Source organism: Pseudopipra pipra, chromosome 7, assembly GCF_036250125.1.
Source record: "Pseudopipra pipra isolate bDixPip1 chromosome 7, bDixPip1.hap1, whole genome shotgun sequence".
NCBI lineage: Eukaryota > Metazoa > Chordata > Aves > Passeriformes > Pipridae > Pseudopipra > Pseudopipra pipra.
Window position 1 is genome coordinate 12,910,893 of NC_087555.1, and position 24,092 is coordinate 12,934,984.

Sequence of the window (24,092 nt, forward strand, 5' to 3'; positions counted from 1 at the left end):
TATATTGGTTTCTGTGTCTTATCTGTTCTAGGTCTTTTTTCAGCCTTACTGGATCTCTGCTTTGTGTTAGGTGTGCATGTTGTGTTGCTGTTTCTTCCATGAATGCTTTAATTTGTGTTTTTCCAAATTCAATCTCAAAGATTTATTTCTTGCTGCTGTGTGGTTTTCTTTAAAAACTGCCTCTTTCTGCTGGCATCACAGAAAAGTGTAGCATTTCCTCCTTAAGCCTTTTTCCCTGCTTTTCTTCACAATCAAAGCTTTTTATCAGTTTCCTTAGTTTTCCAATTTGTTTTTATTAAGCATGTTTTTATAGCAAGGGCTGTGATCCATCACAGTAAAGGGAAACAAAAAAATTGATGCCAAATTTGTGTTTGTTTGTTTAATGAAACAGACTTAAAATGGGATGAAGTCAAATTGGTGCTGATGACTTGACTTGATGGTAGCTGGTTCTAAGTGCTGGCTTTTGACAGTGAGTCATGAAAGATCTCAGCATTTTAAAGAGCCTAAAAGCACAAATATAACCGTGGGGTGGTATTAGTATTGGGAAAAGCTGTTAGGGTTGCTGTGCGTTGTTGACCTTTGATTGCGAGAAAGTATCTATATGCTGGTTAGTTAGTTAAAGACCACTGGTTTTGTGGTTAATGGATGTGAGGTGGGTGTTTACACTGGATCACAGTTAGAGGGTAAAAACCCCTTGAATTTCAGTGCCTACCCAGCACACCTCTGCCCTTCTCTTCATAGAATCACAGAATGGGTGAAGTTGGATGGGACCATAGTGGGTCATATGGTCCAACTCCCCTGCTCAAGCAGGGTCATCCCAGAGCACATGGTACAGGATTGTGTCCAGATGGTTCTTGCGTATCTCCAGTGAGAGAGACTCCACAACCTCAAGCTCCTTCAGCCTTTCCTTGTAAGAGAGATGCTCCAGTCCCTCAGTCATCTTAGTTGCCCTCTGCTGGACCTGCTCCAGAAACTCCATGTCCCTTTTGTACTGAGGAGCCAGAACTGGACACAGCACCCCAGATGTGGCCTCACTAGGGCTGAGTAGAGGGGCAGGATCGCCTTGCTTGACCTGCTGGCAATGCTCTTCCTAATGCATCCCAGGATACCATTGTCCTTCTTGGCCACAAGGACACACTGCTGGGTCATAGACAGCTTGTTGTCCACCAGGACCCCCAGGTCCTTCTCTGGAGAGCTGCTTTCCAGCAGCTCAGCCTGTGCTGGTGCCTGGGGTTATTCCTCCCCAGGTGCAGGACCCTGCATTTGCCTTTGTTGAACTTCAGACAGTTCTCTGCCCATCTCTCCACCCTCAGCTCTTCAGCAAAGGGAGCTGCTCCAGTGTGGGCAGGGAGCAGATCTGCCCAAAACGCTGCATGGTCTGTGGTGGGGTCCCACCGCTGTCCCTCTAGAGGGTCCCCCCCTTTGCCACCACCCACTGGGGTGGGTGGCTGTGATGACCTTGAGCAATGTGGCTCCCTGCACCCTGGCACTGCTGCATTAAAGAAGGATTTGCCAAATCCACCAGTGTAAGGCAGAGGAGCCTGCCTGAGCCAGGGAATGGATGGAAGGGGGACACTGGACACGTTAGCTGCCCTGGACTGAGAGGTGCTCTCCAGTTCACTTGTAGGGACACCCCAGGCTCTGGATCTTCTTCTGTGTTTGTCCACTGTGCTGCTTTTACCATCTCTGCTCCTTTGAGTCAGCTTGGGCTGCTTGCATGGCAAAGAAGTATTTTCCTGTTGTTTCAGAAGATGGGTGCAGGAGGAAAGCTGCTTGCCCCATACAGGTCTGCTGGAGTTATAACAAAACAGTGGGGCCTCATCAGATAGCAGTGAGGCACAGAGCTGGCTGCAGGCAGCGGGGCTCTGCTGGTTCTTGCTTGGTTCTGCCTCTGTGAAGACTTCTCACAGAAACTGTCATCTTTCTCCCCTTTATTCAGCAAGCTCTTAAGCTGTGGTTATCTGTGAGGGATTTCATGTGGAACATGAGGACTGTAAAGAAACAGGTCCTAAACCATGTGTTGTTGCTAATGAATCTACAGACCAGCATGTAAAAAGCCAAATGTTTTAATAGAAATTAAGGAGTGAAAACAAAGAAAGGACCTGCTACAATGAGGCACCACGTGGCACCATTCTTATAACTCGATCGTGTGATTGCACTGGTCTACATCCTGGGAGTATTTTTCCACCTAATGACTTCCTGGAAGAGTTGAATATGCAGAAAATTCACTGTCCATCCAGATGCTAATCAGAACAAAAGTTTAAGTTCAGAAATAAAATATGAATCGAGAAAACTGTGGGAAAGCAGTACCCTCTCTGCCTAACTCTCACTTGTGTACAAGGGTCTCTGCTGGCAAATTTGAGCAGTCTGGAGCAGCAGAAATGCTCAGCGGTACCCCGATAAGTCACAGAACCTGACACCTACAGTCTTGGAAGCAAAACTTGCAAGTTGCCTTTTTGAAGCTCAAATTTTCCAGAAGCAATGACAGAGCTGTTTCAGCAGAGAAAAATACATACCCTTTCATCCAAGACCCAGAGGTTTAGAGCATTCACATATCTGTTTGATTTGATGGTTGGGCTTTGAACAGATGAGATGCTTCACAGCCATTGCTCTCAGAAAGCGGGGAAGCTGTAGTGTGCCCATTTTACAGGCTGGGAAACTGGGACACCCAAGTGCTCAGTTGTTGGAGAAAGGAAGTCGAGCAGAGCTTGAAAAGGATAGCAGCTTCCTGATCTCCATTTTAATTAAATTATTTCTGCAATTGTCTTCTCTGGCAGTTTAACTGGTGGAATGTGGTCTAGCAGAGGAATTTTTGGCTGCAGACTTGACAGGAATATTTTTCTGGGCCAGATCCTTGCTCAGTGTAAATTAAGATGACTCCACTAGCTATGGCGCTAGCTACTTACACCTCCCTCTGAGAATCTGGCCCTGGTGTGCAGACAGTGGGCAGTGTCATATAATTTGTTCTTTTTAATTTTAGTTTGTCTAGACACTTCTGCAGCATCCCTTTCTGGGAGGATTTTGTGCCAGCAGCTCTGAAGCACCACACTTCTCTGGTGAGAAACACTTAACAGACACAGCGTGGAAGTGGCCTGGATGTGCTCAAATTCAGCATTTTTCACCTCCCTGCACAGATTTGGATTTGATAGTCTTGGTGGGTTTTGGTGAAGAAGTGGCAGAGGGAATGAATGGTAGGATTTCTTCCTGGTGGGGAGAGCGAGTCTGTTGTTTTCCCTGTTTTTGACAATGTGTTGTCCCAGATGAGTGCTGGAGAAAGATGGTGGTGCTGATGCAGCATTTCTGTGGTGGGTTTTTGTTTTCCAACAATGGATGACGCCTCTCTTTGTGGGTAAGAAAGTCTTTCTATGTTTTCTCCCACGCCAAGTCACCTGGCATAGGGGTGGTACTTCTGTAGCCTTCTGCAAACTTGTCACGAGACACACACAGGATCTAGTTTTTACAAAATCCTCAGATTTGCTGGCTGTGGTTAAAGCAGGTGATTAGCTAGGACTGTTTTTCTTCCCCTTCTGTTCTTTTGCCAATTTCTGAGTTACTCACCAGGATTGTCTGTAAAAACACAGAAAGGCCATGGCTCTGGATGGGGCTCAGGAGGGGCAGTGATATATATATATCACACACCCCTTTTTGCTGCCATTATTTCTGCTTGAATCGAAATGCATTTAACTCAATCCCTAATTCTCGTAATCATTGTTCAAAATTTGCTAATCATGAAGTCCTGCCTTTTGTTTTTAACCACTTACATTTATGTGTCTGTACCCAACCCCCAAAAGGAAGGTTACTTGGGCCTGCAGAGGAAAAAAGCCTGAAGATAGAGATTCTAAAGTAGTTAAAAACAAAATTTCTTTTTGAGAAAACCATAAAGCACATACTATTTCTGGGATTCCACCTGAGCTTGATCAATACTAATGAAGCAGAGCTCTCCCAAAAAAAGCAGCTTCCATGAAAATGGGTAAGAGATTCTTTGTGCAGTCTTAATGATTCTGAGAGAGACTTTTCCCCTGTGAATTGCTGTAGGAGTTAGCATCCCTTCCCCCATGCTTAGCAGAGGCAAGAACATATGACTATCCTCATGTCAGGCAGCACAGTGTTAATAATGCTGCTGTATTGATCAAATTGGGCTGCTTTGTCACTAGGGACATCTGGGAGGATTTATTCTGACTCCTAAGGCTGTGCCTCCTAAAGTGCATTTTCCAGGCCTTTCACTAGGCAAAGGGTGTGCTATGCTTTTTGTCTAAGCCTGCAGGAGTGACGCTTTCAAAAGATTTCATGGTGCCTCACCATCCGCTCCCCCTATCGCTTCTTCTCACAGGGCTCCCACCTCACTCCCACTCAGAGCTGGATGTGGCTCAAGTTCAAAATTGCATTGGTGGTGAGATCCAGTTGTTTGCCCTTGGAGAGCGCCTGGAGGAGCAGCCACTGGCTGCTGGAATGTGGATAAACACAGGGTAACGGGAACAGGAGAGGCTTCCTCTTTGCTTAGAAAGTGAGCAAAACATCAGTTAGAAAGCAGCACAGAAGGAAAAACATGTGCAGGGTGGTTTTATTTCTCCCCCTGTCCCCTCAGCTGATATTCATGACCTTGTTACAAAGATCAGTCTGCTTCAGAGACTGCACGTGGTCATTTTTAAGTGTAGGGAGAAACTGAATGTGGTTTTTATTTTTTCATCTGATAAATTGCCACTTGCAGGTTTTACTTACAGAACACTCTGAGGAGAACACGATCACCTTGATATTATATTTATGAGTAAAAATGGTATGAGGCAAAGAAGGCTCTTAGCTCACATGTAGAGAAGACTTTCATTGCAGTTTTTGCTTCCAGGAATGCGTCATTACTTGTGGCAGGGAAGGGACACATTAACAGGCTTGACAGGAGAACTGAAGTGCCTGGGGGCACTCAGGGGCTTGAAGGGGCAATTTGGTATCATGCTTCTTTGGCAGGTGTCAGAAGCTTGGTGCTGGGTAGTGATGGGACATCTGCAGAGCAGAGAAGGGTTAGAGACACTTGAAGTGGAGGAAACCCCCGGAAACTTGCTCTGGTGACAGTAGGAGCACCTCCAAGGTGCTCTGAGCAGAGCTCACGTGTTCAGAAGTGCTGTGATGTATTCTGCAGGGACTCAGAGTGACAACCAAGTCACAAGTCATGCCTGGAAAATTGTCCTGAATGCATAGAGTGCCAGTAGTTCTGCCTATAGCTAAAGAAGCACAATTTGTGTGTGTTTCTTTTTCTGAGTCTCAGTTCCTGGACTGAGGCATCTGAAGCAGATCTCTCCAGCAGCCCTGGCCACAAAGCATTTTGGCTCTCACTTGAGCTCTGATATCATGCAACCACTGGGAAGCACAGCTCCTTGGGAAGCTAACCACTTGGGAAGCAGAGCTGACTGGAGGTGAAGCAGCAGAGTGCTCCCAGGAATGTTCCCTGTGAAACAGAGGCTCAGCCTGTGGTCTCTGGTGCGGCTCCTCCTCTCTACTCTTCTATGTTTATAGAAAGCCTACCTTTGTATGTTTATAACCAAAATAAAATTGCAACTCCCCAAAGCTGTAATTTGTACTTAGGGAAACACAGTGTTTGTGTTCGCTATTGCAGGGATTGTACCAGAGCATGGTGACAGAGGCCTGAAGCATTTGGAATGACAGTAGCTGGCTACAGACTCCACTTTTGAGGGCTACTAAAAACGGCTTTAGTTAAACGGTATTGATGATAAGCAAAATGCTGGGAATGATTGGTTACACCATGAGAGACAGGACCCCCGCCCTCCCTGCAATGGGAGAGGCTGTCCTTCCTCAGTTCCACTTGTCCCCTTCCCACAAACCACGCCAAGAGAACCTGGCCACAGTCTTTCAAGCTGTGACATTGGAGACTTCAATCACATCTCAGAAAGACAATAGAGGGAAGGAGTGGTATAAAGCCAAACCACAAAGGCAGGCTTATCTTGGGAGATGCTCTATGGGCTTAAGTAGAGTGGAAAAGGGAAATCGGGGGAAATAGGATACTTAAAGTAAACTAACTACATTTTTTAAATGTCTGAGTTGGCAATATGCCAGATAACATGTCCACTGCTGGGCTTATAATGACTACAATATATTTCCTCTTTTGCTTGTTGGTAAGTGGGTTTTGTTTGTTTCCTTTCTGGAGAGTGGTGAGGGACCAAGTTCCCTGCAGTGCATGTTCAGTAGTGAGCTGGATCTCTCTATGGTCGTTTAATGGATAAGGCTGTAGTGCTGTGAACATGACATCTTCCAGTTCCTGGCATCATCATTTGGGCCATTTCCTCTCAGGGAAAGACACAATGTTGACTTTAATTCGGTTTGCTCAAGGAGGATACTTAGGGATGGGGCTGGAAAGCATGGAAAACCTGTCAGCAGTGTGGGTGCAGGCAGAAGGGATGCCAAGAGCCTTGCCAGTGGAGAGATGCCTTCATAGGGTATCACCTCGGCAAGGTGGTGGTGAGTGTTGTGCTCAGTGATGTACCTGGAATTAATTTCTGAATCTCCCCATTAGTTTTAGGGGAAAAGTGCCAACATAAACTTGTGGCAGGGTCTGGTGTTTTCCACAGTATTCTCCAATACATTTCCAAGAATATTTTGCCAGGAGAAACAGAAGGTTTAAGAGAGAGCATGAAAAGGGACAGTGACTTGCCTTGACTGTGAGGCTCCTGCCCTAGTAAAGAGTGTTGCTGAGAAGATGCTGTGTGAAGAAACAAGGGAAGGAAGGAGTGCTTGTAGGGGAAGGAAGGCTGAAAATTAGAGCCTCTCTGAGGTCCTAGAGTCAGACAGGTTTCTGAGAAAGGCTTACACGGGTCCTTTTGCATCCTTCACCTCCTTCAGGAAGTGTAGAGCTTCTTCTGACCTCTTTCTGGTGATGCTTCATCACAGCTCCCAACCTCTGCTTTTCACCTGCCTACTTAGTATGACAAAGTACCACCCTTTGGGCCTTTCTTCATTGTAGTCTCTGTGGACTTGGGAATCTGCTGGTACCCATACGGGCATTTGTATGAAGGCATGTCATGGTGGCTTATCATATATTAACAAAAGACAGGCTTGTGCACAGAAACATCTTGAATTAACCATGGTGGTTTCTCGGATGCTGGGAAGTCGTCGTATCTTCCAGGAATGCCAAGACACTGCATTCCTTCTAGGCTGTTTTCTGGCTTCATTGCTATTAATAACTTTGTCCTGAAATAGCACTTTCATATTGCAGCATATTAAAATCATAACAACTGGGTGGGTGTCCACAGCCAACAGACTGAAGAGAGTGAGCCAGTGTGAGAGCCATGGTTGTGTAAATTGGCTCACAGAGGTGTGCTGACTCTGAGCAGCTGGGATCTGACCTGCTGAGTTTTCTCAAGTCAATGAGTGGCAGGGCTTTTCATGGGATGTCCTGGCTTCACGTGCCATGCTGCAACCAGTAGCTGTACAGACTGCACTGTACATGGAAGCTGCACTGACATGAGGCTGATCTCATGATCCTTTCATGACGGGCGAGCAGTGCCTCGTCCACTTCTGAGAGTGCACCTTAAGTTGCTAATGATATCCACAAAAGGCTGTGCCAGATCTCCTTTTTTTTTTTTTTTTTTTTTTAAATCTAACGCATTTGGGGGATACAGGTCTCCTCAGATGCCTCTGGGCAGCTGCCTAGGTTGCTTCTAAATGGTTGGGCCAGTACAGGCAGGCTTTTTACCAATGTGCTCTCGCAAATTGCTGTTGAAGAGGACCATGCTGCTTTTATCAGGGTGTGTAAGAGCCTGAGTGCACTGCTTGTGAGATTTTGAGGCTGATCAAAATCTCTGGTGGCTAGAGTTCTGGAACAAGAGCCTTGACAGAGCAGTGTAGAAAAGAAAAGCAGTTAAAAACACCCTTGACTGTAAGAGAACATCCTTTGGATGGTACCTGGCTTTAAAGTGAGACATACATTTACCTGCAGTGGGACATTCAAGCATGAAGGCTGTTGTTTCTGTGCACAGATGATGAAAACTCTGGCCTAGAAGTGGCAGAAACGAGTTTGTGAATACCTCATACAGACTACTCAAAACTTAAAGAAAAAAAAAGGGAGAGAAAAGAAACAAATCCAAGTATCAGGATGTCTGAAGTTGGTGTTGTTTTTAAATTCTTCCTATTTTTCCATTTGAGTCACACTGTTCCTAATAAAGCAGACAATATTTGTAATATAAAATAACCATCTCCAGCCATCAAAAAACATGTAGAATTCTGCTTAGTGTAAGCCACAGAGTTAGAGGGGGCTAATCAAGAGCAGAATTTCTTGGAGTTTGAGTGTTGGCAAGGTCCTCAGCTGATGTAAACAGGAACCGTGAAATAAGGGCTGCTCTGTGCTGATTTACCCCAACTGAGAATCCGGTTGTGCTTCCCATTGCTTTGTTTCTAGTCTGAGTTTTTTTTCTCTGTGCAACGGTGAAACTCAAGTCTGTTGTCTTCTCTTTTCCTTGCCCAGATTGGCGTATTTATCACAGTAGCACATGCATCTTCTTGCTCTTGCAAGATAACAAATTGCCCAAATGATTAAAAAAAAAAATCAAAGAAAAAAGCAGCAAATGGCTTTTTGTAAACATGCTTGGACAGTTGCTGTGCTCCCATTAAAGTTTAAACTTCATCCAAACAGCCCGCTGCTCCCCACATGGCTGGAGGCAGGCTTTGGTCCTATATGTTTATTATCATTTAGAAATTGTATAAATGCTCTTTTATTCTTTTTTGTTCTGCCCTTTTTCTACAACGCATTCCCCTCCTTCCTCCTGCTTCCTGTTTCCCAGACAGGTCCCCACCTCTTCCTCCCCACAGCCAAAAATAATACAAAAGGGAACATACAAAAGGTTTTTTGAGCCCTGACATGTGATAATGAATGGGCGTCATGTACAGGGTAAATACAGTAGTCCCAGCACAAAAATGTTGATCACACAAAGTCAATTTGAGGAATTGCACATTGTTGGGTTAGGAATTCAGCGTTATGCATCCTCTTGTTTAATATATTTTTAGGTCAGAGCAGACGAGATGACTCACAAGCCAGGACTCTTACGAAACATACCGTATATTGAGTGTATCGATCACATTTCCAGGTTTGATTTCAGAAGCTAATTGTGATGAATTGTGCTTATGAACATGCTGTTGCCCGAGAGTGCGCAAACACAATTGGTGTATGCATTTGTGTCAGCTGTTGAGTAGGAAATGTTAAGCTATCTCTGGTTTTTAAAACATCTCTAAAGAGTACATTTTTTTCATTCATGAACCTAACCAGAGTAATTACAAGGAATCCAATTCTGCTGTGTAACCCCACTGCAATACTTTCTAAGGATGAATCTTAATTGAGGATTGAGACCTAAAATATTGCTCTGCTTTGTACATTCCACAGCCGTCAGCATTTGCTCTTGCATATCCATTTCCTGTGAGAAGTTTACCACACTCTGGGGCATGCTTTGAACCTGATCCTTTGATTTCAGTGGGAGCTAGGGCTGGCAATTCAAGGAGCTAATTGTGCCTTTTTACTATTTATAATGCTAAATTAAAGCTGCCTCCGAACTGGACAACAACAGGTTAAATACATGCTTGATGAAGTTTGGAGAAAAGTTTGTAATGAGGGCCACTAGCCAGCTCACTCAAAGCCACCCAAGGTAGTTATATAAATAAATGCTCTCTTCAGAAACATTTTGAAACACTCTTACTTTATATATAATTTTTCAAGTGATCATTGTATGGCTACTTGTTGTAGCATGGCAGCATGCAGGGCATGTGATGGTGTACTCACACACATGGCTTTTATCATATTTTTATACTAGCACAATGAACTGCCTGCACTTTTGAATTCATGATTTGGCTATCCTTAATCCTTTGCTGACATTGATGCTATTTTTTGTTGTTGTGACTGGTTGCAGATATTTTTCCTATCTTTATTAAACAGTCAAAAAAATAACAAAAGCCCTCCAAAGCCCTGGTTCAGTGTTTGCAGATTTCTTTCATCCTTTTTTTTCTTTTTTTATCTAGATGCCTATCAAATTCAGCCACGCTTAGCTGCAGTCCTTTGTTCAGTATCTCATAACCAGTGCACTGAAATTCTGTATGCTTAGGGCCCAAATACCACAGATTTTTAGAGAACAAATTCAGCTTGTTCATTTAGAAGAATATTGGTTAGATAAGGATATATTTTATTATCACTAAGTTTGTAACAAATCTTGAGTTTGACTCCTTGGTTAGAATTATGGGTTCAGACTTTTTTTCTGTTTGAGACATTTGTTTTACCACCCATTTCTGCTGATGAAAATTGCTAATTTATGGTAAAATGGATTTTGACGCTTTGAGCTTTAGAGTGTGATCAAAGTCTTTGATAATTCTGTTTACATCATGCTCAGAGCAACAGAAAAATGAATTGTGTTCATATGAAGGTAGTGATTCTGTCCTTTAAATCCACAGAACTTTTTACTTTAAAATCTGTCTTTGCTGAATGCAGTTGAGGCTTCTGATTTCACCATTTCTTATGCTCTGGAGAAGTATAAGAGAAGTGGAAAACATCCAGGGAGAAAACCATCTGGGTCATGGTAGGAGAGTTTATTAAGAGTGCTGTTGTGCATGAATAACAGTGAATGGGCTGGTTTGGCTAAATACATTTCCTTAACAGTTCATTCTTTGGGCTGAGACCAAGAGGGAAAATGGGTACAGGCCACTATTGTATTGAAGAAATTAGCAAACAGAGACTTGAGTCCTGGGTAGCATAGTCAAGAATTAATAGTCTTGTCCATTGCAGACTCTGGTGGCCGGTGTGACCATTGAGCTGGTGTTAAAGAGGACTGGCCTGATAGCTCAGGCATATGATGAAGTTACCACAGGAAGACAAATCTTTGCATATCATATGGTGTTTGCTGACGATGCCTGTGCCTGCTTTTTACTTTTGGCAAAACCTGTTAGTTGACCATCCAGTTAACTTGATTTGCTTCATATATACAAGGAATTAGAAACACGCATGCAAATATTTACAACAAGGTAGCTGTCAGTAAGTGTCTTATTACTGTACCTGAAAAATGGTTTTAGCTCTCTCTTTTTTTTTTTCCAGTGAACTATAAAACATGTAGGCAAGATGTGCTGGCACATGACTAGTTTTGTTTTAAAACCTTTGCAATAGAGATTATTTGCTATTGACTGAAGCTTTTTGTTACTATTTATTCATTTCAGGCTGTGGTTTTCCATTTTTCACAAGTGTATTTTGTAAAACTACTTATTTTAATACTAAAATTTTGTTTATTTTATGCTGTCCCAAATGTTAAGCTTCTGATGTGCTGCAGCTTTTTCGTGACTAGCAACTGCCCAATAGAGGTTGCCAAGAGGAAAAGCTGGAGGTTTTGGCAGCTGGGTGGGAACAGATGACAGTCTTGGAATAGATGGGCAAGAGTATTGGGTTTTGTCGTTGTTGTTCGGGAAGTAATGAAGGTTTTTGGCAGTGGGAAGAAGATGCATCTTTCAAATCTTGTTTTAGGGTCAAGGAAAAAAATAGTATGGCATTTCAGGGAAGGCAGGTAATTTCCGAATCTATTATGCCTCTTAACTTCAGGGCTGCCCCACAACATCCAGTTCAATTTCTGCCTCTGGTGTCAGCAACACAAGTGCCATTGTAGCTCAAAGCTTTTGCTGTTTTTCTGCAGAAAGAAACACTGACACCGAGCACTGGACCTGATTCCACTGTTTGCTCTGAGCTTGAGTGAACTGTGGCAGCACTACCCTTTGTATTATTGTTTTGAATTGTCCTCAGGTTGAGGATACTTTCTCTTCCTTTTCAGTCTTGAGACTTTCACAGTTATTTAAAGTTAGATATGAAGCCCCTTTTTTACCTCCCAGTGGAAAGCAATGGGGTCGTGATGGAGGTTGAAATTTGACCTTCACTATTGCATGTATAATTCTGCTTTGCTTGTGTAAATTACAAAGAGAATCCTTCCAAGTACTGTAAACAGAGCTGGTAGATCAGACCTGCTTGTCAACCACATTCGACATTTTCATTCTCTGTCACAGCCTGATCTAAGTATCCAACCTCTTAATTAGGTGTTGGATAACTTCCAAGTCCAGTGCTTGATGTCCAATTATATCTGCAGTAAAATGGCACTTAGAAGGAACTAGCACTTCCAGATAAGAACTTCTCATGATCTACTAGAAAAATTCAGAATCAAGATGTTATAAAATACTTGAGCATCAATAAAACAGAGGAACTCAGTGAACCTGCTAATAAGGTGTCTTCCCTGACTTTCTGTCCTCAAATTATTATAAATGTTTGGGCTTTCTTTTACCCTTGGCAGAACTTTAATGTTGCCATATTGTCCTGTCTTAACTGTGCAAAATGCCCAGGAGTTTGAGTTAAAGACTTCACAGCATAGGCAGGTGCTTCTGAAGTGACCTGTGATTTTTCAAAAGCCTATATGTATGGGTCAAAGTCCAATGCACAACATGGCTGTCAACCAAGGCTAGTTTTTTGGAGTTCATTGGAGCAAGTTTAGATTTATACCCTGGGAACTGTGAGTTTATCTTGGGTCATCAGTTGGAATTAGGTTTTCCAGAGCTGTCTGGACCTGAACCCAAATGCCAAACTTGTGTCCCTGCGAAGGCTCCTGGTCTACAGCCATGTCTTTACCCCATCGCTCTCCAAAGGGGAGACAGAGGCATTGGGTACCTTATAATGCCTTGATGTTTGGCACATTGATGATGGTGGTTGTCCCAGCTAGATCCTTCCTCCTGACTCTGCTCTGGGGGAGAGGGATGAAGTCAAACATGAACATCATGAGTGGTGACTCCAGCTCCTTCATATCTCGGTTTTGAATGTTCTGGGTTGTGCTTTAACCTGGACAGCTGACAGACTCCCTAAAACTTAGGCTCTCTGAGCCAAACTGAGTATTTGCAAGTCTGGGAGGAATTGCTAAGTCTGGGGTTTGTCATGTTATTGTTGCAGTTAGTAGCGAAACTTGATTTCTGCTGGCTTCAGAATTAGGTAGCTGCTAAGCTGTGCTGAAAATGGTACATGCATATCACATCTCTGCTATCAGAGGTACACACGGGCGGGGTTTCTCTTGAGTTGTGTTTCCTAGTGGCGGGTGTATTTGGTAAATAATCTTTACTTTCAGTATATGAACTTCAGATGGGCTCTAGGGGTAAGAATAAAGCTAGATTAGAGGTCATACCTTTCTGAATTGAGTCTGAATTGAGGTCATACCTTACTGAATACTGAGTTTTCCTGGATCAGTGCTACTACAAACTCTAAAAGGACTAGCAAGAAGTAGGTCCTTACCAGGCATAGGACAGCACTACTGTAGCTGTAGCTGTCTTGTACTGTCTGAAGGATCTGGTACTGCACATGGAAGTGTCATGGTGTGCAGTTTACATGTATTCTGCTGCTATATGTACCCCAGAGAACTGGGATGATATTATGATACGGGGAGAAAAGAGCTGTTCAGAGTTACAGGTAGAAAACACAGTGTTTCTTGGAGGTGATGGAAATGTTCCTTTGCTGGGGAAATGAGCCTTTTTTCAATTGTATCCAAAATTGAAAAATCAGACTGAGGCCTTGACAGCATTGTCCACTACCAGACTGCCATCCTTTTCTGTCTGGCTTTCTGCAAGTGTGTGGGGTCTTGCAAAGTCACATCCTATTATTTGTCAGCCATGAATCATCATTTCTTTTAACTGGTTAAATTGAGGAGCAAGGTGCAAGGAGAATGACCCTCATTAATCAGGGCAGATGGGTTGAAGTAGTGGGTCACTTTTTATCCCTAGCCTGTGAAACTGGCTTGACAGCAAACAGCAGTCTTACTGATCTTCTTTTTGTGTTCCTGAAGGGAACCATCTTCTTCTTCCCATTGCAATTCTTAAAGTCTTTACTGCTGTAAATCCTACAGGCACTGGGTAAGAAATTTTAATACCCACCAAGTTGCCTGCAACGTAGCAACCAAAGGATCATCAGACTTAATGTCATGTGTGTTACACAAAGCTCCCTCTCTCTTGCATGAGTGGTTAAGGAGAAGCTGGACGTCCAAGCAGCACTATGACAAGAGCATCTCACTGCTATCTTTGATATTCTTGAACCATTTTCCTACCAGACTTGTAGTGGAAGTAGGAAATCTACAGGGGTTCACCATCATTTGAATTCAGCTGTTAGGGTTCATATCTCTGTGGGTAGTGGTCAATATCCTGCTGCCTCCACAAAAAAAAATTGATAGTTTCTGATGCGCTTGCTGGCAAATGGCTTTGTGGAAATGGAGAGCTCTCCTGCCTCTTGTGATGGTCCACCAGGCTGGAGTGGGGAACCTTGGTGGTCTCAGCCTGACTGGTTTCTCCAGTTCAGAGCTCAAGGCAAGGGGTAGGCTTAGTTGACCTAAAAACTGTCATACCAGGGCAGGAATGAAGAAAGTAGGCTGGTTTCTAAACCCTTCCCCACCACTCCCTGGGTGATTTGGACTGCAAGGAGAGAAGGTCGCATAAGGTACTTGGCAGAAGCTGGGAAGTGCATATGGGGAAAGATGCTTTGTTTCTGTGGGCAATAGCCTGCTCTGGCAAATGCAGCAGCAGGTAGGGCCCTGGCAGGAGGTAAAGGAAGGGCTGTGGCTGTAGCCCCTCGCCAGGCTTTGTCTGCCATGCAGATTAGGTGCAGGGCTTTTCTGGCTCAGTGTTGCTAGGCTCTTCCCCGCTATTGACTTGGTGAAGAGGCTGAGGGGGTTGGGAGGGAGGGACCTCATTATATTGTTTCTTGGAGTTGTTTTTCTCCCCCCTCTATGGGGAGATGGGCTTGATCCACTGGTTTTGGATTTCAGAGGCAGAAGGCAAGACATGACCAGCTGGTGTCTTGAAATGGCACAGGTGCAGTGGCTGCGGGAGGGGGGAGCCAGGAATAATTACAGGTTTCTGAAGCATCAGGCTTTGCCTGAAAAGGGCTCATCGAGAAACTGCTCTTTATGGAAAATTAATGGTGAAGCTGGAAAAAACTGTCAGACCCACTATTGTTGTCATGGGGTAGTGATGCCTTAAAGGAGCAGCACCTCCTGGTTGCCTCCCCTCCATGGGCAGCCCAGAGCTGGCATGCAGCTTTCTGATCCCACAGCAATTGAAATTTCATGTCACTGTCATCAGATTTAATGGCCTTGAGTCCTTCTCTCTCGTCCCCCCTGCTGCCCCCCTTTCCACCCCTAATTCGTGATTATGCTTGCTCTTTCCTCTGGAAGCCTTTTATTTATTAGGCCCCTAAACCTGTTTCTGCCCCACTAGATGAAGGCTAAGTGGACCAGAAAGCCCAAATTACATGATGTGGTGAACTGAAAAGCATTGCCTCTTCTGGTGATGGGGTTTATTCCTGAAAGACTGTGGGGCATGTTGGAAAGCTTCTCCCAAAACCCATTAGGACTTGTCTGGGGAGAGACCAGATTTCTAGCTAAAGTTGTTTCTTATGGTCCCAGAAATGCACCTTATAAAGAAAATGGAAAGTTTGCTAAAGGCAAGTACAATTGATAAATGTCCCACCCCCAGGACTGTGCAGTCTCATACCTCTGAAAATAACCTACATGATGAAGTATGGCATCTCGCTTGCATATGTTGCTGTTCTGTTGCTTTTTGTCCAAGTCCATCTCTACAGCTCAGATCTATAATCAGCTATTGTTTTAAGAGGAAACAACAGATAATAGCGTGGCAGATTTCACTGAGAACTCTGAAAGTCATCCCACCACATTGTATCTGCAACCAGCAGTGCTGCTTCATAGGAGCTTTGAAAGTAATAAGCCTGAATTACCTGGCAGCTCCTAGAGAGCTGAGTGGGGCCTCTTTACACTCCTGTTGATGGGACCTTTGTACGCAGAAGGCAGAAGTCTCTGTCTCTCCTCTAGTCATACAAAGCTTTTATTTCTTGATCAGATGATGGACTCTCCAGATTGAGATATAGTTGGGTCACCAGCTCCCATAGACTCAAAATTTTTGCCAAAAATCCCTTTCTTAATATCTCTAGAAGTGTTCTCTGAGGAGTAGTTTTCAGAGGTTTCTAAAAAGTATTAGTTAGATCCAAGTCCTGTGAAATCACAGTGGTGGTATTAACCAGCTATTCTTTCAGGCAGTGAGAAATGAAAAACAGTGCTAATAAACTCCATTAAAAGCTCATGAAACTAGAGCAGACGGTTTTCTATAAACAATAAAAGTTTATACTGTTGGCTATGAAGAACATTGGACAGTGTGATGGTGCCTGGAGGCTTTATTTGGGCAAGCTCAGAGCACCTCATAATAGGGCACATTCACGTAGAAGGCTCCCCCCATGCTCATACTGGTGATCACTGCTGTGGAGATGCAGAAACACGTTTTATGTGGCAGCTTCTTTGATTGCAACTTCACTTACGTTTTAATAAGGTATGTGTGTGTGTTTGTGTGCAAGTCCGGTGTCCTGTACACAGGAAGCCCCATTTGACCAGATGTGCCAAAAATCCCTCTAAAACTGACAGTAGACCATTTTTTTCTGTCTCCTTTCCTTCTCTTGGCCCTTTAAACAAGCTGTGGTGTCACTGGAAGTTTTTCTCTGTCTTCTATCTTAAAATGCTACACTTCAGAATTGTCCTGTTTTAGGAACAGATTGGGCCCCAGCCAGCTACGCTGAGTTAAATTTGGAGTGAAAGTTAATGTTTGTGAAGGAAGAGAAAGCAGTTATTTGGAGAAGTGACTTTTTGGTTGCATGTGGCCAGGCAATGAGTCCATTAGGATTGTTTCATATGGAAGTGACTGTTGAACAGATTACACTTAAAATTGGGAAAGTCCTGGTACCCATGAACAATGTATAGACTTTAATGAAAAGTGGATGCTTTCTGGTTGTCATATCTTCACTTTTGTTATAATACCTGCTACCATACATGGGTATTGCCAGACTCATCTTGCAGCAGCATCAAACAAGTGCCAAATCTTCATGTCTCCCAACGTGTAACCGTCTCACGAGAAGGAGTTGGTGTGCATGAGAGATGTCTTTGAATGGCACTGGGCCTTGTTGTTCTCCTGCCCTAGGTGAGAGCTATGCTGTAATCTCTGTCTAACAGTGGTTTCTCTCCCTTCTGCAGACATGCCTGGAGTTAGAGCGATACCTTCAGACCGAACCGCGCAAGATCTCTGAGACCTTTGGTGAGGATTTGGACTGCTTCCTTCATGCCTCCTCAGCCCCAGATGCAGAGGACAATATCCAACAGCTGGACCCCATCCTTTTACCAGTGGAGACGAGTACATGTGACAAAAGCGCCAACATGGACATTATCCTCTCACGTGACAAGCTGCTGTCTGAGACGTGCCTCAGCTCGCAGTCCACCAGCTCTTCCACAGAAGGCTACACAGCCGTCAACCAGGCCCAACTCAATGCAGTAACCTCATTAACTCCTCCTTCCTCGCCAGAGCTCAGCCGCCACCTTGTAAAAACCTCACAGACTCTCTCAGCGGTGGATGGCACAGTGACATTGAAATTGGTGGCCAAGAAAACTTCACTCAGCTCTGTAAAAGTGGGTGTAGCAACAGCGACTGCGGGGACGATAAAAAGCGGGCAAAGTGACAGTGAACAAGGAGGTATGGGGACAGAAGCATCTCCAGAAAACAAGAAGAGGGTTCATCGCTGTCAGTTTAATGGGTGCCGGAAAGTTTATACAAAGAGCTCCCACTTAAAGGCTCACCAGAGGACTCATACAGGTACTTATGTAGGATGCTTCTCTCATCTTGTCCTCCTGCCACGTAACCGTAACCATCTCCTTTTATTCTCATTTAAAAAAGAAAAAAAATCTAATGAATGTCCAGGCTTCTGTCTACGAAACAGGGCAGTGGAAAAATATGGGAGGCCAGCAAATGTACCCATTATTCAATAGAACAGAGGAGTTCACCACCTACCATTAACCTGTTGGGGTTTCATATGTCTTTTGGACCTTGATGCAGAGTAATTTTAGGCTACCTAAGGGATGTAGATATATCATTCACGTTAAAACTATGTGCATTCCACTTTGGGTTTTTGGCACTCACTTCTCCAAGACAACTTTAAAAATGTTAATTTTAGTCAAGTGTTACTTGCTTCAAATAGAAAATAGCGTGGGTAGGTTCTGGTTGCCTTTTGTATGGGGGAAAGAGAAAAATGTGTTTCGGATCTTAGATACATGGTTTAGGAATAACGTGCATGAGACAGCGTGTGTGTAGATGCAGACATGTAGGCACGCAGATGCACATACCCTTCAGATACTCATGATCTTGGACTTCTCTGGTGCTAAAATATAGTGAGAACAAGTAAAAGAGTGACATGGAGTTTGAATGAAATAGTGTAGGTAGAGAGGGAATAGGATGTATGGATAGATGTGAGGCTGTTATTTTGGATAGCATTTACAAATGTTGTATATGAGCTTCACTGTGTAAGCTGGTTGAAGCACACTGAATTGGTTAGGTTTGATAGTTCAAATTCCCCACTCTCCTCTCGTTTCTTCATACTCTCTGGTAGCTTTTCGGCTGGTGTTCATAGGCATTAACAGCTATGCAGTTCACACACGTTGCTGCTTTGTTCTAAGCTTCACACGTGATGAGAGATGATAAATTCCCATTAGCACTGTCTTATCATGTGATTATTCTTGTTTCCAGAGGGATTGCTGTAATCAGTTTTCTCAATTTTACTGTAAAATGTGTGGTCTTTTACGATAACTGCACATTTAATTCACAATCTTATCATGCAGGCAGATTCCTAGAAGCAAGGTTGTTCTTGCAAGGTAGAAAATAACGCGCTGGGCCAATGCAGTAAATCAGACAAATATGTGGGTTGTTAAGAGAGCTGCATCCATCAAATACTAGGCAGCCCTGTAAAAGTTACATAGTCTGAAGTATAAATCATACTGAGACATAAAAGGCATTGGTTTTGATCTTTTATATGGACTTTCTAGTGCTTTTACTGGGGATAGCCACCTTGCCAGGAGTGACCTCACCTCTGATCCAGTGATTTGAAAGCCAGTGAAAGTAATGCAATCATTTTAAAATCTGCATCAACATGGTAAGAAGGTTAGTTCCTTGTAGCGCCAGTGCTGCTGTGAGGCTGGACCCCTACGGAGCTGTCTGGTGGGACGTCCCAGCCGAGGCCTCCCAGCAGACAACATAGCTTCCATGAAGGCACAAATGAAGAGTATGAGAGCAGTTAACCCAGTGGTCTTGTTTCTTCAGATGTGACCCCCATGTTCCCCCTTGAGCTGAAAGTGATGAGTCTTACCTAGCTTTTCCTGAAGTTAGTCAGGGATGTGACACAAGAGCCCGGAAAGGGTGAACTTGTGGAGTTTTTCTGTTTTTGTCACCCAGTAGGTGGGGATATGGGTAATGGATTCCTGGAGGGCACTTGAAAAAACTACTAATCTCTTAACACCTTTACCCTTTGGTGTCAAAACCTTGTAAGATTTGCATGCTTTTTAGGTCTGCTTGAATTTAGTATCTGAGGTCAAAACCTTTTCCCCTCTAACATCAGCATGTGAAATCTCATGTTTTACAATTCGGCCATGAGAAACATTTCTCACTGGCCCTGTGATGCTTCTGTTGAGTAGCCTTAGACCACGATGTGTTGAGTCTGCCCATCCACAGCAGCACTCAACATGGTGAGAAAGGCAAATCCACCTTTGCTGGCAGATGGGGAAGATGTTTATCAGATGATGGGACTGCAGCTGCCCGGGTGTGGTGCCCACAGCTCCCACTCCCAGCACCTTACCTAGAGGATTCAGCTACCTTTCTCATTTTGCCAGTTAAACCATCAGTGGTTTAACCAGCCCCTAAACCATTTAGTACTTCATGGGAGTGTTTCTGTTTCCATTTACTGTGTCCTAAGCAGATGCCATAGGTTGTCAGGAAAGTGGAAAGCAGGAAGGCAAAATACAAGAGGGAATACAAACCTGAATGAGGAGCTCTCCTGTCTTAGGAGCTGTATAACCACCTTGCCCCTGCCCATATCCTAGCTGTGCACAGCTGTCTAGAAAGCATGGTTTCCCTTTTTGATGAGGGCTGAATGCAGCCTTGTTGTTAAAACACATCTTTGATGGAGAACCTGGGAGCAGGTAGGAACCTGTCTCTCATTTTTGTCTGTGGAAAACAGGTTGTCTAAATATCTTTGAACATTTACATCTGGGGCATAACTGGAGTGAACTGGGGGGAGGGAGGTGATGGGCTTATCACTTATTTGAGTCCAAAGCACAAAGTCATTCAGACCCCTTCATACTGCTTAGGTGCTCTGTTCCCTTAAAAAACACTGACCATTGGATGCCTTAATTCAGACCTGGTACAATCCAGACATTGAATTTGTTCACACTAACCTCTTTAGGCTCCCCACAGGGAGCTCCTGCCCCTGCAAAGAAAGGGTCAGAGAGAGGAATAGGTGTGGAAATTTGGGACTGAATTATAAATGGCAAGGCTGCCTCCTTTCCCCTGCAGCCTTCAGGGCTAGGGACAAGGAGCCCTTTTTTCCATCAGTACTTTGTTTTTTTCATGCCTGAGCTGAGTTTTGTGGTGTGGGTTGCGAATGCAACCCAGCAGTGCCAATGGCTAGTAGCCACTTGGCTTAGTCAGTGGCTGAGCCAGAGGGTCTGAAATGATTGCGAGATATTTTCCTTTGGTTTGTTAGTGTGTCATGCGAGAGCAATCTGCCAGTGTGGGCTCTGTGCAAAAGGGTGCGAGTGCCCTGGCAGACAAAGAGCTCTCAGTGTGGGGTTCAACAGGCAGTGAGGCAGATTGGGGCTCATCACCCAACTTGCACGTGCAAAGTCCACTTGCTGGATCAAAGGGATTTACTGCGGTACATGAAAATAAGAAAACCATGGGCTGAGGAGCGGGGGGTGGGAAGGCAGCGGAAGGAGGTTGCATTCCTTTCGTTCATATGTAAGGCTGACCAGACAGGCGCTGGCTGCTGTTCCTCACTGCTGTGTGATGAGCCAGGCTGGGCTGGAGGCAATAGACTGATAGCAGCTTGCTAGATTGGGAACAATCTTTGCTTAGGGTTTTATTTTGCTGGCAAGCCCAATCAGACCCACACGTGACACATGGTGCATCTCCCACATCTCACCTGCAAGAGAATCAGGACAGCACTGTAAGACCCATCAATGGTCAAACTGGTTATGAAACCACCTTCTGGATGACCTTTGGAGAGGGATAAACAATCATCTGTGTGGGAGAGAATTTAATCTGGAAGGGAAAGGGAAAAACATTGTCTGTATGGAAAGGGAAATGAAAATATTTGACTGAACTCAAAGCAAGCTGAGGCATCTAAAGTTAAGGGTGTGTAAAGGAGCTAAGAGCAGCAGTGGGACTGACTGTCAGATTGCAAAAAAGAAGCCCGTCAGGGAAGAAATAGCAGCTGGGCCTGCAAACAGGAGGAAAAGGTGAGATGTAAGTTTGGAAAAACCACACTGCCAGTGTGAGGATGAGGTAAAAACATCTAAAGAAGGACTGGCATGGTAATGCAACCCTAGCACATTCTCTTGCAGGGAGCAGACATCAGAGCAAACAATGGCATTTTGTCTCTTTTGAGAGACAGAAATTTTCATCCTGCCTTCACACATGCATGGAGATGAATTGTCAATGTAATGGAGAGTGGAGAGGGAAGGAATTCGAATGAGCCAAACGCCATGTATAATCATCAGTACTTCCTAAATTAGAAAACAGGATATTTCTGGAGAGTGTCTGAATGCAAATAAGTCTGAGGGTGAGCTGGCCTGTGACCTATGGAAAGATTAGTCATGGGATGTGGCTGTGTCTCCCACATCAAAGACTGTTGGAGGAGATTTCTATCTCCTAACAAAATCATTCCCATCGGCCTTCCTTGAAGTAATGGCCGGGGGAAGGTATAAGATGGCGCGGATGCTTTCTGGCCAGAGATAAAGCATCACATATAAACTGACCAGGAAATCCTTAAGATTGGGACAATGATAAAAATATTACCCTTACGGGGTTCTGCTAGGATTTGCATTTTATGAGTATCAGAAGGTTCAGGGGTTTTTTTTTATTATTTATCCATCTAAAATCAGGCTTTGATACAACCTAAGCTCAAGTCTGAGAAATAGCAGTTGGGCACCTCACATCTATATTTAGGTTTCTAAGACCTAAACTGGTGGGAAATACCCACATAAATGGATGCTATGAGCCTATATGCAATCTTAGATAGCACTTATTCAAGTGGGGTTTGTTTCACATTGTCAGGACATCTTATTTTAAATTATATAGTTCTTTGATCCAAAGTGCTGGGTGAGAGTAACTGAAACAAACAAATCCACCCTGCAGGAAAACAAATTACTATTTGTTTTGCAAAGAAAAAGATGAGAGAAGCAAGAGATTAGAAAGAGCATTAACCAACAAGAAGGTTTTTGAGATGGGGTTTAAAACAATAGGGAAGAACTTTCTCCAAGTGTTGGAGATAGAAGAGGAAATATCCAGAATTTGGAACTTATTGGAAGAGACAAAATAGAGGAGACTAGGCTGGATGATAAATAAAGAAGATTTATATAAAATAAAGGAATAATAGGAAAAATAAAGACTCTCTGTGTCAGTGATACCACATAAATGGGAAGCTGCATTGCTGCACTGTGTTATGTGGTAGCACCCATAAGCAGAGAGCCAGTGAGGAGAAAGAAAAAGCAAATAGTGAAGTACAGCATCAGTTCTGCAGGATGCAAGACTTTGAATAATGACTTAGGGAAAAGCATTTGGGAGAACAGTATAGGTAGCATAGGAGAAATTAAATTCAAAGCCCAAGATTTTTTGTTGTACAGAGACCTATAGCTTTGTGGCGAGTCCACACCTGTGTGCAGGGCTAAAGTCTGCCAAGGGGACATGGATGGACGTGGAGGATGCTCAAGGTCCCATGACAGCACCTGAAGCAAGAGGCGAATTTGCCACTGGAAATGAAAGCAAGGGAATTGAGGGAGGAAGAGTGTATGAGGAGACCTTCTTTCAGGGCTGGATTTTTTTGGGGGGTACAGTTGCTTTTCCCAAATTGGAAAGATGTATTTTGTTGCGGTGTTGGATTTTTTTAAAGTTTTTTGTATAAAAACATAAGAAGTGTTCATCAAAGCTGGTTAAAATAAGGTCAACCTGATTATGAGCTCATTAAAACTTTCTGGTTTTGAAGCCTTTTAGCTGTTTGGCAAGTTTGGAAGGGAGTGTTGTGATTTCACTGTGGAAGGTCAGAGCCTCATTTCAATGCAGCAAGAGCTTAGGCTTAGGAAACGATCTTTGAGAACCTCTCAGGAGGTAGGAGGATGGCCCCTGCCAAAAGCAGCCCTTGCCATTTAAGACACCAGTGATGTTCATCCACTGCTTGATTGTCTGTACCTGAGTTCTCAGTCCCGTGTTTCTGCTCCATCATTTGCCAAACCAATAGCACAATACAGTCTTATTGTTTTGGTTTGAAAATGTAAATAGGTATTATTTGTTTGTTTGCTTACCATGTGAGAAGATTTCTGGCTCAAGATAGACCTAGAAAGGGATGTTTGCTATCTGTTCAGCAGCTACAGGAGAGAAAGTGCAGGTGCACCAAGTGTTATGGCAGTCTGCCTCGGTAAAGTGGAGAGGAGCCTTCTCTAGCTTGTAATTTAGTGTTTTCTCTATGCTCATCCATCCACTCCTGAGCCCTCGTGAAGCACCCATCCAGTGGATGAATGATAGACATCACAGAGAAATATTCAAAGAAAAAACCACCAATTTGTCTTTTGCCAATTTCCCTTTGTGTTGCTGCTGTCCCACACTGGATGATATGATTGGCAAATTAACGATGAGAAGCTATAATTTTCTTGTCCGTTTGTCCAAAGCACCATCACTTCTGAAGTATTTGAGGTCACACCAGGCATGAATTGGAGATGTGTGCTCAGAAATGCTGTTTTAGGCTAAGGTGGGCATACTGGATGAGGAGGGCCTAAGCAGACTGGGAGAGCTGAAGTCCTCTAGGCAGGAAAAGCCAAGCACGTTACCTCTTGTCTCAAAATCGGGTTTTGCCTAAGCACAGTGTGGGCTTTTAGTCTGGGTCACATCTGGGCAAGTAGCCAGCAGCCGCGATGGACCTCTCCTAATCCAGAACCTGTCTTTCACACCCCATGTGGACACAG

The 24,092-nt window shown here is 43.9% G+C and overlaps 1 protein-coding gene across 2 annotated transcripts in view; it reads left to right on the forward strand.

The window, feature by feature from the left end:
* The window catches only part of KLF7 (KLF transcription factor 7), a 60,019-nt gene that overhangs the window by 13,683 nt on the left and 22,244 nt on the right, over positions 1 to 24,092 (forward strand). For both annotated transcript variants that reach the window (XM_064660585.1, XM_064660587.1), the window contains one exon: positions 17,073 to 17,685. In XM_064660585.1, coding sequence (XP_064516655.1) covers positions 17,073 to 17,685 — 613 coding nt within the window. The remainder of the gene's footprint in view (positions 1 to 17,072; positions 17,686 to 24,092) is intronic.